The sequence below is a fragment of the Myotis davidii genome, unplaced genomic scaffold (assembly GCF_000327345.1).
Source record: "Myotis davidii unplaced genomic scaffold, ASM32734v1 scaffold599, whole genome shotgun sequence".
NCBI lineage: Eukaryota > Metazoa > Chordata > Mammalia > Chiroptera > Vespertilionidae > Myotis > Myotis davidii.
Window position 1 is genome coordinate 597,279 of NW_006290772.1, and position 10,083 is coordinate 607,361.

The window sequence follows — 10,083 nt, forward strand, 5'->3', positions numbered from 1 at the left end:
GAGGTGAGAGATAAGGGTAAGGGCTATGGAGAGGGGAAGAGTGGGAAGGATCCAGGGTTGTGGGGAGTGTGGAAACAGGGGGCTATCAGTGGGTTAGTTGAGGGGGCCTCCGCAGCCTTCTAGGTCCCTGGCTGTTAGTAAACTGGCCCTTCCCTAGCCTCTGTCCTTTGTCTTCCAGGGAGCAGGGTCTGTTCCTACCTGACGCTGCCAGGCCAGACGCCCTCAGCAAGGCCCCCACAGAGATTGGGGTGAGACAGTTGGGCTAAAGGCACTCTGAAAATCAGGCCCATGCAGCAGGTGTTCACTGTCCAGGCCAAGAAATGTGAAGGTTTGAAAGCTTCAGAGAGAGCCGCTGGAGGGACACACAAAAGCCCTTTGTCCAGGCCATGTGGTTTCCTGGAGGGATGCCCTAGACACCGACTCCTCCCTGAGGGGCTTGGGGTGGGGTCCCAGCACAGAGCTGGTGGCCTCAACAGCAGGAGGAACACTGTGCACCAAGGTTAAATGCAGCTCCAGAAATCTCCCCTGAAAGAAAGGAAGCAGCCGGAATTGTGGGGTATCTGGGCACATCCTCTGGAGACTACAGGGTCTTCTCACCATCCCAGTGGGGGAATGGTCACTCCTGATCTCAGAGGCTGTGTTTGCAGTAACTTGTAATAAATTATAAATTTAGAGGCAACTCTCAAAACAATCCTAGTCATCCCCCCTCCCCCAAGTGCCAGTGACTGTAGAGATGGATGGACCACCACAGGGAGGGAAACCTCTGGGGTGAGCCTGGGAGATCCAACCCTCCCCAACACATACAGAAAAACCGACATTATTCAATTCATACAAATTTCCTCCTTTGTGACTCGGGGACATTAAGAAATCTTCCCTCCAAGGTGAGGATTAAGCCGTTCCTGATGACAACTGTGTTAGTTGTCCAGGCAAGTTCAAAGGTGATGCAGGGGGCACCCCTTGGCAGGAGGCTCTCACCAACCCCAGCATTACACAGGACTGGGAGAGCAGGGAGGGTGGGCCAGGCCCAGCGGCACTTTGATGGCCTCTGCCTCCTCCGCCTCCCAGGGCAGCAGTCCCAGCCCCACCACCGCCCCAGTGCTCCCCCTCCCACTCGCCAAGCCCTGTGCTCCTGCTCCTCCATCCAGGTTTTCCGTTGGAGGCCAATGAGGAAGCTAAGAAGGACAGGGGGTGCGATGTGGGAATGCCCCTGGCAGGTCTGAGGCGTCAGGGGAATTCCAACCAGTCTTTCCGGGTGCCCAGAAGCACCTCCCGTCCCTGTGCGGCTAGGGAGCCCGCGGGATATTCTTCCACACGCTGCTGACTCCAGAGCCTAGGACAAGGGCCCGCGAGACCACAGCCATGGTGGGCCCTCGGCACCCAGTGTCAGTCCGTGCAGCAGCTCTGGTGCAGACAGAGAAGCTCCAAGTAAGTGCTGGTCCCTGTGGACCTTAGGAGGAACCAGGGAGGGATGGAGGGAGGAAGTTCAGGGTCCAGTCCCTCCCAGGTGCCCCCAGCCTTTCCTCCCAACAGATGTTCGCCTTCTCTGTGTGCTGGTCGGATGACAGCAACACCTTGGTGCGGAGGAGCTGGGACGAGTTTAAGAGGCTCCATGTGAGTGAACCTGGGACTTCCCTCCGAGCGACAGCCCCATCATGCCTGCCCTCACCCCCGTGTTGGCTTCTAGCCCCTACGATCCCAGCGAGATCCCCCCACCCTCCCAAGGTCACCCAGTGGGCTCTCAAAGACCGATATGCCGGTTCTCTCCCTTAGAAAATCCTTAAGGAGACCTTCCCGGTGGAGGCAGGCCTGCTGCGGAGATCCGACCGAGTTCTCCCCAAACTTCCAGGTCAGGCACCAGGGATTCTGGGAGGGGGAAGGGGAGGGGCAGGAGCAGCAACCTGGTGATGGGCGCCCTGGGGTGGGGTCCCATGGTCTGTCCCCTGTGGTGCCCATAGACGCATCTACATCACTGTTGGCGCGTGGGGGGCGCAAAGGCCGTGGCCTGGCGCGCCTGCAGTTGCTGGAGGCCTATTCTCGGGCGCTGCTGGAGGCAGAGCAAGTATCCAGGGGGCCGGTGCTCACCGCCTTCTTCGAGCCACAGATCCAGGACCTGGAGCCTTCACTCCCACTTGGCAGGTGCCTGACCCGCCCTGACTCCCCGAGGGAAGGCTTTGGGTGGTGGGGGCCGAGTGTTGGAGAAAGGGCCTGGGCAGTACAAGGCTGGGTGAAGCGTGGCAGCCCATCCCCACACCCCTCTCTCTTGCGACCACCCTTTCCAGCCTGGTGATCCTGCCCGTCCTGGAAGAGCCCCCACCCCGCCCTGTGGGCAGTCTTGCTACAGGCAGCCTGGAGGCTCTGCGCCTGCACTGTCTGCAGCCCTTCAGTACCCAGGATACACGGGGCCAACCCTTCCATGCGCAGGCCCAGGAGGCCCTAGACGTGCTGCTGCGACACCCCTCAGGTGGGGCTGGGCAGGAGTCTGGGGGCTTGACCTGTTGCAGCCAGGATCCCAGCATGCGGGGGATCTGAACCCCTGCCCACCTTTTGTGTACAGGTTGGTGGCTGGTGGCTAATGAAGACCAGCAGACAGCATGGTTTCCTGCTCCCTACTTGGAAGAGGTGGCCCTGGGCCAAGGACAAGACGGGAGACAGCCCTTAGGGAGTAGTGGTAATGAGACTCATCCCCTCCCCATGCCCCCCACCACTGCTGGGCAGTGTGCAGCAAGGCTGGGGGACAGAAAGCACCTGACCCAAGGGTGAGAAGCCGTGGAAAGACTAGGTGGTGGCAGCAGTCCCCTTGCATGTACTCGGGCCCCATAGTGGGCTTGAGCCCCAGGGGTTTTAGAATGGTCCCTGGCATTAGCAGAGACACAGAGAGGGAGAGCCTGGAAGTGCAGGCGATTCAGTGAGAGATCGATGGGGGGACAGAGATGGAAGCCCTGTGGTAACCACCGAGTGCCCACTCCCAGGCTCCCAGTTCTGTGCTTCCCAAGCCTACGAAGGCAGCCGGGCCGACGAGCTGTCAGTGCCTGCGGGGGCAAGAGTGCACGTGCTGGAAATGTCCGACCGCGGCTGGTGGCTGTGCAGGTGGGGCTTTGGTGGGGAGGGAGGGGGATGGAGTCTAATGGGGTTGGGAGGGCAGGGCCGAGTGCTAACCAAACTCTGCCCTCCTTGCAGGTTCGGTGGCCGCACAGGCCTTCTCCCCTCTGTGTTACTGCAGCCAGATGGGCTCGGCAAGCTCCTGAATGGACCAGGGTTCTCTTCTGGGGCAGAGGGTGGAGAGAACAGGGCGGGGGAGGCCCAAAGCTCCCCTGAGTCCCCCCAGGTCATGACACTTCCTCCTGCTGTGCCAGCCCGCCCCCCGCTGAGTGCCATTCAGAGCCGCTGCTGCACCATCACCCGTAGGAAACTGGGGAGGGACCCACGGAGTCAGGGACATCCTTGAGGGTGTGTGGAACCGCATGGAGAGTGCTGTGTACCCCACAGCTGGAGCGGCAGAGGCTCCCAACCCCGGGGATGACTGATGGCAGCCACACCGCCCCCAGGGCAGGGGGAGGGTGGGGTTCTCTGGCTGGCAGGACCAGGAAGCTACACTCTCCCATTTCCTCTGAGTGAAGGTCTGATTAACCCACACTCAGTGTCCGTGCTGAGGGGCAGGGCCTGTTGGATTGCACAGGCCAAGGCACGGGGGTGGTGTTTGGCCAAGGTTGTAGCCTGGGACCTGGGGTGAGACAAAACCAAACCGACACAGGGAACTGGGATAAAACCTTCTGGTGTTTCAACAACAAAAATAAAAAATAAAAAACAAAAAACCTTCTGGTGTTTCAGAGGGCAGAGGGGGCTGCAGGGAGGGTGGGCAGCTTCATGTTGTGCCACAAGAAGTCTAGGAAGGTGGCTGCCTGCAGGGTCCGACTGAGCCGCTGGAAGTGCCGCTCTGGGGATGACAGAGGATGTCAGGGGGGGCCGGGTGTCCATGGAGCCCGGCCAGGCCACTCCCTACCCCACCCGGGGCTGTGTCCATGTACCTGTGTAGGGCAGCAGGGCCTCAAGCGAGGCCCGCACACCGTCGTAGGTCAGCAGCTCTTCGGGGGCCTCGTGCCGCAGGAGCACACTCAGCACGGCCTGGGCTTCGTGGCAATGCCGTGAGTTGGTGTTCCACGTGACACAGAAGCGCAGCAAGGCCTCTGAGGGCGACAGGACGGTCAGACCTGCTGTTGGCCACCCCACTCCTATCAGTCACCGTCCAGCCCCTACCCTCCTGCCCCGAACCTTTCTGGTCTCGCCGAAGTCGGAGCACAGTGGCTTCCAGTTTCTCGAAGGCCTCAGGGTCCCTCCGGATGGCTGCGGGAGGAGGAAGATAAGCCCCAGGGAAGGAGCAGGACAGACCTGAGAGACCCTCCTTCCCCCTCCACCCCTGAGGAAGCACTGACCCTGGATAACCGTCAGCACAGTATGGGGCCGGTCCAGGGAGATGGCCAGGCCCAGCGCCCGCAGGTACCTCTTCTCCTGGAGCAGGTTGTCCAATTCTTGCTGCCTGGCAGGGGAAGGAGGGAGGACAGGGCCACAGGTCTAGGGCCGGGGCTGAAGTCAGCAGACCAGGCCTGAGCACTCACGGGTGGTGCCCTGTGTCAGTGCTCCAAGCCTCAGTTTCCCCATGTCACAAAGCAGGGTGATGCCAACACACCCTACCCCGAGGGGAGGGAGATGTTGACGCATGGGAGGCGCAGACATACGGGTGGCACTCACAGGGAGGCTGGGGGGGACCCTCAGACTTACTTGACCACCTGCTCCTCCCGCTTGGCCAGCTCCTCTGCCTGCTCCATCTCGGTAACGTCCTGGGGTCAGACCGGGGTCAGAGTGGAACCTCAGGCCGCCCTGCCCACCCTTCACCCACTGCACCGACACCCACACACCTTCCAGAGGATGACACAGGAGTCACTGGCGCCAGTAAGAGCACGGTCGTCCAGCTGGCTGCAGTGAAGCCCCCAGACCTTGTCCTGGTGGGCGTCCAGCGTCCTCACGCACTCATTGTTCTTGATGGTCCAGAGCTTCACGAGCCCATCAGAGCCGCTGGGTTTGGGGATTGGGAGGGGCTCAGCACTGGGACCTCTCTCCCAGCTCACCACACCCTTGCCCTGTCCCCAGCCCAGTCACCTGGACAGCAGCTGCGTACCACGGCTCACAAAGGCCACCTTCAACACAGAAGCATCATGCCCCTCGAAAGTCTGCAGGGTTGGGACAGGGAGGGGATGAGAAAGCATCAGGTAGGGACCAGGACTGGGCTGGGGGCCGGGCCTGGGGTGGGGGCATCTTACCTTAAGGCAGCTGAAGTCCTGCAGTGCCCAGAGCTTGACGGTGCCATCAGCTGAGGCAGTGGCCAGCACCTGGTCCATAGGTGAGAACTGGACACACCAGAGGCCACGCCGGTGGCCTGAGAAGACACCCAGCAGTTGGCACTGTGGCAGGGCCCAGAGCTTGGCTGTGCGGTCCTGTGAGCCTGTGGCCAGCAGCTTGTCATTGGGAGCAACAGCTACACTGTTGATGTCCTAGTGATGGCAACAGGTAGCAGCTCAGATACCCGTCCCAGTGAGGGCCCCGCCACACTGCCACCCATGCACTCACCTTGTCGTGGCAGCGTTGTGTCGCCTGGGCCTGTAGGAGAACGGGGCCACTGTCTGGGGCTATGCTCTTGGACAGCAGGACTTTGGGGATGGGCCACAGCTTCACAGTGCAGTCCTGGCTGCCCGTCACCAAGAAGGTCTCCTTCAGCCTAAAGCCCAATTGGGGGGCAGGGAGAGACGCCTGATGAGCCTTCGCCAGCCCTGTCTGCCAGTGCGCCCCAGCGCAGGCCTGCAGGACCATGGTCCAGATCAGAGGGGCTGTTCCAGAAGGCAGATGGCCTGCGTTACCCAAACGCATCTCTGGGACCACCTGTCTGCACTTCAAGTCTGCACTGCCTACCCTTGGTGCCGCCACCCCAGGTGACTTTGTCCCAATAATGGGACCCCAGCCCTAAATGCGGGGAGCGCCTTCTCAACCTGGACTTGTTCAGTGTCATTCTCTCTGCCCCAACATCCTCCCCCAGGGATCCTCAAACTACGGCCCCCAGGCCACATGCAAATACAAATATTGTATTTGTTCCCGTTTTTTTTTTTTTACCTTCAAAATAAGATATGTGCAGTGTGCATAGGGATTTGTTGTTGTTTTTTTTAAATATAGTCCGGCCCTCCAACGGTCTGAGGGAGTGAACTGGCCCCTGTTTAAAAAGTCTGAGGACCCCTGTCCCCCTGTCCTACCCCTTGCATCCACCCAGCTCCGAGGCCACTTCCGAGGAAAACCCCACCCACAATGGCACCCGGGTGCTTCGTTCGTTACTCTAGATCCCTAGGTTGAAGCTTCAAAGAGCAAGGTCAAAGGCACCACCTCTCCTCCCCGTCTCCCTGAGCTGGGACTCCATCAGCAGGGCCTAGGTCTCCACGTCTGTGACACTCTGCATCCCAGCCCTGGCCCACTACCTAGAGCAGCAGATGGTGCCCACGCTGTGTGTGTGCCCAGAGCCTTGAGCCACACAGGTCACTTCGCCAGCTTTGTTCATCCTCCAGACGCGAATGCTCTGGTCCTGGGGACGGGAGGTGTGAGGACAGAGGCTGGCCCAGACTTTCCCACTGAGGACCTGTACCTCCACACCTCTTGGGGTACCTCACCTTGGCACAGCTGACAAAGAGCCACCCCTTCCGAAACACATCCAGGGCAAGGACAATATCTGAAAGAAAAGTGGAAGGAGGACGGTCAGAGATCAATTAAGGGAAAGGGTCCCAGGAGCGTCGGCCTGGCACCCTCACCTGTGTGGCCATGGAGAATCTGGCAGGCGGACGTCTGTAGCTCAAATACTTTCAGGCAGGGGCTATTGGAGGCCACGACAATGTGGGAGTCCTCAGGCCCAAGGAACCGGACATCCAACACCTCCTCGCTGTAGCCGGCAAACTGCAGGGTGGAGGGACACAAGCCAGGGCTCAGGTGAGAAGAGGGTCTACATCCCCAGACCGCAGGTTGACCAGGGGGCAGTGCTCACTTGTTTCTGCAGCTTCAGAGAATGTGCTTCATAGAGCAGAAGGTTGTGGTCAGCAGTGACACTGAGGAGCAGGCCAGCAGCTCGGACGAGGGCGCAGTGGGTCAGCTCCCGCCCAGGGCCTGACAACGACTGCTGCGTGTGGACACATTGCCCCGAGGCCGCCTCCCACACGCGCAGCACACCTATGCGGGGATAGAGACTGCTGAGACTCACAGGTCCGCGGCCACCCCCAGTCCCCGCTGCCCACCCTGGCCTGGCCCCACACACCTTGGTTGCCAGCTGTCAGGAAGTGCAGGCCCGTGGACTTCACACCCAGCTGGGGCGCCAGCTCCTCTGGCAACAGCACGGCGGCCTCCACACTCTGCGGAGGAGCGGGTCAGAGGTGGCAGCCCCACTCCAGCCCTAACCCACTCCCTGCCCTGACCCCCCCGGTGCCCCACCTCAAACACAGGGATGGTCCTCAGGGCCTGGTGGCTCCGCAGGTCCCAGACAATGCAGATCTTGTCCCGGCCCGAGCTGGGGAAACAGCCAGCTCAGTTCCCAGATCTCAGCCATGGCCCTCCCGCCTGCTAAGACCTGGGTAGCTGGTCACTGACCTGACCATGGTGTGGCCATCAGCACTAAAGGTGAGTGAGGTGACAGCGCTGTAGTGGGCAGTCAGTACAGCCAGGCACGACTGGTCCTGTAGCGACCATATGCGGATGGCGGCGTCTGTGGCTGAGGAGAAGAGCAGCAGGCGTGCGGGGTCCGGGTGGAAGGCCACCAAACTGCAGGTAGGCAGGTGCGGCAGGTGAGCGGTGCCCTCCCAGCGTGATGCCCCACGCACCCAGGTTCTGCTGTCCCTACTCACTGCACGACACCTGGTGAGCCCCGGAAGTGGTGTGTCCCATAGTGCCGCACGATGTCCCAGATACGCACAGCCCCATCACAGCCGCCTGTGGAAATGTGTTTGAGGTGAGGGGGCTGGTGTGCCCCAAGCCCCGTGCCCGCCAGCCGGCCCATCCACCTGCTGGGGCCCTACCTGTGGCCAGCAGTGTGGAGGTGGGATCGAAGGCCATGGTGGCCACAGGGGCTGTGTGTATCGCTTTCCACAGGCGGATGACACTGCCCTCTCGCCAGGCCCAATGAGCCAGCAGCAGTGCCCGACTGGCTGTCACTAGCACCTAGGGGAGGATGTAGTTTACCTGGGGGGTGGGGGGTGGAGGGTAGAGGCAAGGCCACCCATCCTCATAGACTCAAGTACTAGAACCCACCTCCTGTCCCTGCCCCACATACCTCATCATCAGGGCTGAGATCAAAGGCAGTAATGTCCTCCTGGTCCTCCTAGGGGCCAGAGTGGGCGCACAGAGTGCTATGAGAATAGGCTGCTTTTCCACGCCAGTCCCTCACCCTGGCTCTCCCTGCCCTCACCTGCTCCAGGCTCTGCAGGATGGCCCCTGAGGCCACATCCAGGATGTTGACTTTGGTACCACAGACACAGAAGAGGTACTGCCCAGTCTGGTCCAGCTGGTGACAGAAGGGGTCTCAGCCAAGATAACACCCCGTAATCCCTGCCTGCCCCACCACTCTGCCCCCGCCCCCACCCGCCGCCCCCCGAGCTGGTACCTGCACCTTCCCGCCCTTGTAGAAAGGCTCGAACTTGCGCTCCACAGCATAGCTGGAGGGTGGACAGAGAAAGAGAGTGAGTGAATCACCCACCCCTTGGTCCCCAGTGCCAAGCCCTGCGCTGGGTGCACTCCCAGCGGTCAACCCAATAGGTCCTTGTGACAGCCCCTGGACAGCAGTAGGGATGGGGTACTGGCGGTGATGAGTTCTTTTCACTGTTGTGAGGTGGGTGTTGGTATCCCCCTGTTACAGATTATTTGAGACCCCGAGTTGGGCTGCTGATCTACAGAGGGTCCCACAACAGCATATGCTGTCCAAACCGTCCTGTCTTCCCAGAGACTCCCCAGTGGAGATCAGGCCAGGCCTTGGGGGCCCCCTGCTGGCCATGGGAGGCCATGCCTGAGTACCGGCCCATGGCAACACACTCAACACCATCCCGGAGGTCCAGCCTGAACCCTTCCCCAACCCTTCCTCCTTCCCCAGCCTGGCCTGCATCTCAGTCCCCAAGCAGTCCTATTCCATCCTGCTCGGCTGCCTCCATGCTGGTCCAGGTCACTGCACCACCCCCTCTGGAGGGATGCTGCAGTCTCTTCACCAGCCCCCCCGCCCCGCCCCCACTCTCTCAAACCCTGCTGCCAAAAGGGCCAATTAGAACGTAACTGCCTTAAAATCCACTCTTCTCCTCACATGTTTCCAAGATCCTGCCCAAAGGGGCCACTGCTAACCTCTCCTGTTTCGACCAGGCTGTTCCCTGTGGGTGGCCTGGACCTCTCTTGCCAGTTTTCAATGGCGCCTGACTAATCCACTGGGGTAAGCCAAGCGTAACAACGCCTCCAACCCCCAGCCCGGAGGCCATCCACTCGGGCTTCTTCTACTAGCGCCTGTCACAGCCACTGATGACAATGATTTGCCTGATCCCCCGATCCCATCAAACTGCGCTCCAAAGGGCAGGGCGGAGCCTGTGCCTTTCCGGACCCTGAGCACTGAGATGTTCGGCAGAGGCTTGGGAAAAGGCACAGGACTCGGGGCTTCCTAGGCCACTGCTGACGGCCCATCTGACCTGTCCTCCTGCTCCCTGGAGGGGAGGGACGGCGGGTGAAAGCCCCAGCCGCCTGACCCAAAGGTGGTGGTTCTCCGCTACCCGAGGGTGTCAGAGGTCCGCTCCCATCCAGGACCAGCCTCCCTTTGTGTTCAGTCCGCCCCCTCCTCCTCTTCTAGGACTTCTCGTCCCCTCCCAAACGGGATCCTAATTTAATAACCTGCCCGGGCCCAGGCCCCCTCCCCGCGAGCAGCCACTGCTGGCTGTCCCACCTAATACTATGGCTACAGCCTCCACGCCCCCGCGGACCGGTCCGTACACAGTCCCCATCGCCTCCCACACCCGAATGCACATCCGACCCGCGGCG

General features: G+C 61.0%; 2 protein-coding genes across 3 annotated transcripts; one reads left to right on the plus strand and one right to left on the minus strand.

Annotated features, from left to right (window-relative positions):
* The first annotated feature begins 19 nt into the window (after window positions 1–19).
* Window positions 20–3,812, plus strand: NOXO1 (NADPH oxidase organizer 1). Of its 2 annotated transcripts, XM_015564037.1 has the most exons (9): window positions 20–881; window positions 1,261–1,425; window positions 1,531–1,611; window positions 1,771–1,846; window positions 1,956–2,136; window positions 2,280–2,461; window positions 2,555–2,668; window positions 2,970–3,087; window positions 3,178–3,812. In XM_015564037.1, the coding sequence occupies exons 2-9, from the start codon at window positions 1,360–1,362 to the stop codon at window positions 3,443–3,445; spliced, it is 1,086 nt and encodes a 361-aa protein (XP_015419523.1). In that variant the 5' UTR covers window positions 20–881; window positions 1,261–1,359; the 3' UTR covers window positions 3,446–3,812. The 2 variants fall into 2 exon arrangements, with proteins under 2 accessions (XP_015419523.1, XP_006763976.2); XM_006763913.2 differs by having other exon boundaries at window positions 20–1,425.
* Window positions 3,801–8,923, minus strand: TBL3 (transducin (beta)-like 3; the record flags this gene model as incomplete). The annotated part of the gene is made up of 21 exons (XM_015564036.1): window positions 3,801–3,934; window positions 4,026–4,184; window positions 4,270–4,341; window positions 4,431–4,534; window positions 4,777–4,835; window positions 4,914–5,070; window positions 5,155–5,225; window positions 5,316–5,546; window positions 5,623–5,770; window positions 6,516–6,619; window positions 6,705–6,763; window positions 6,843–6,984; window positions 7,073–7,254; window positions 7,340–7,433; window positions 7,513–7,588; window positions 7,669–7,839; window positions 7,923–8,007; window positions 8,094–8,235; window positions 8,348–8,395; window positions 8,483–8,578; window positions 8,678–8,923. Coding segments are annotated over 21 exons (2,556 nt in total), but the record flags the coding sequence as incomplete, so codon positions are not given.
* Window positions 8,924–10,083: the final 1,160 nt, after the last annotated feature.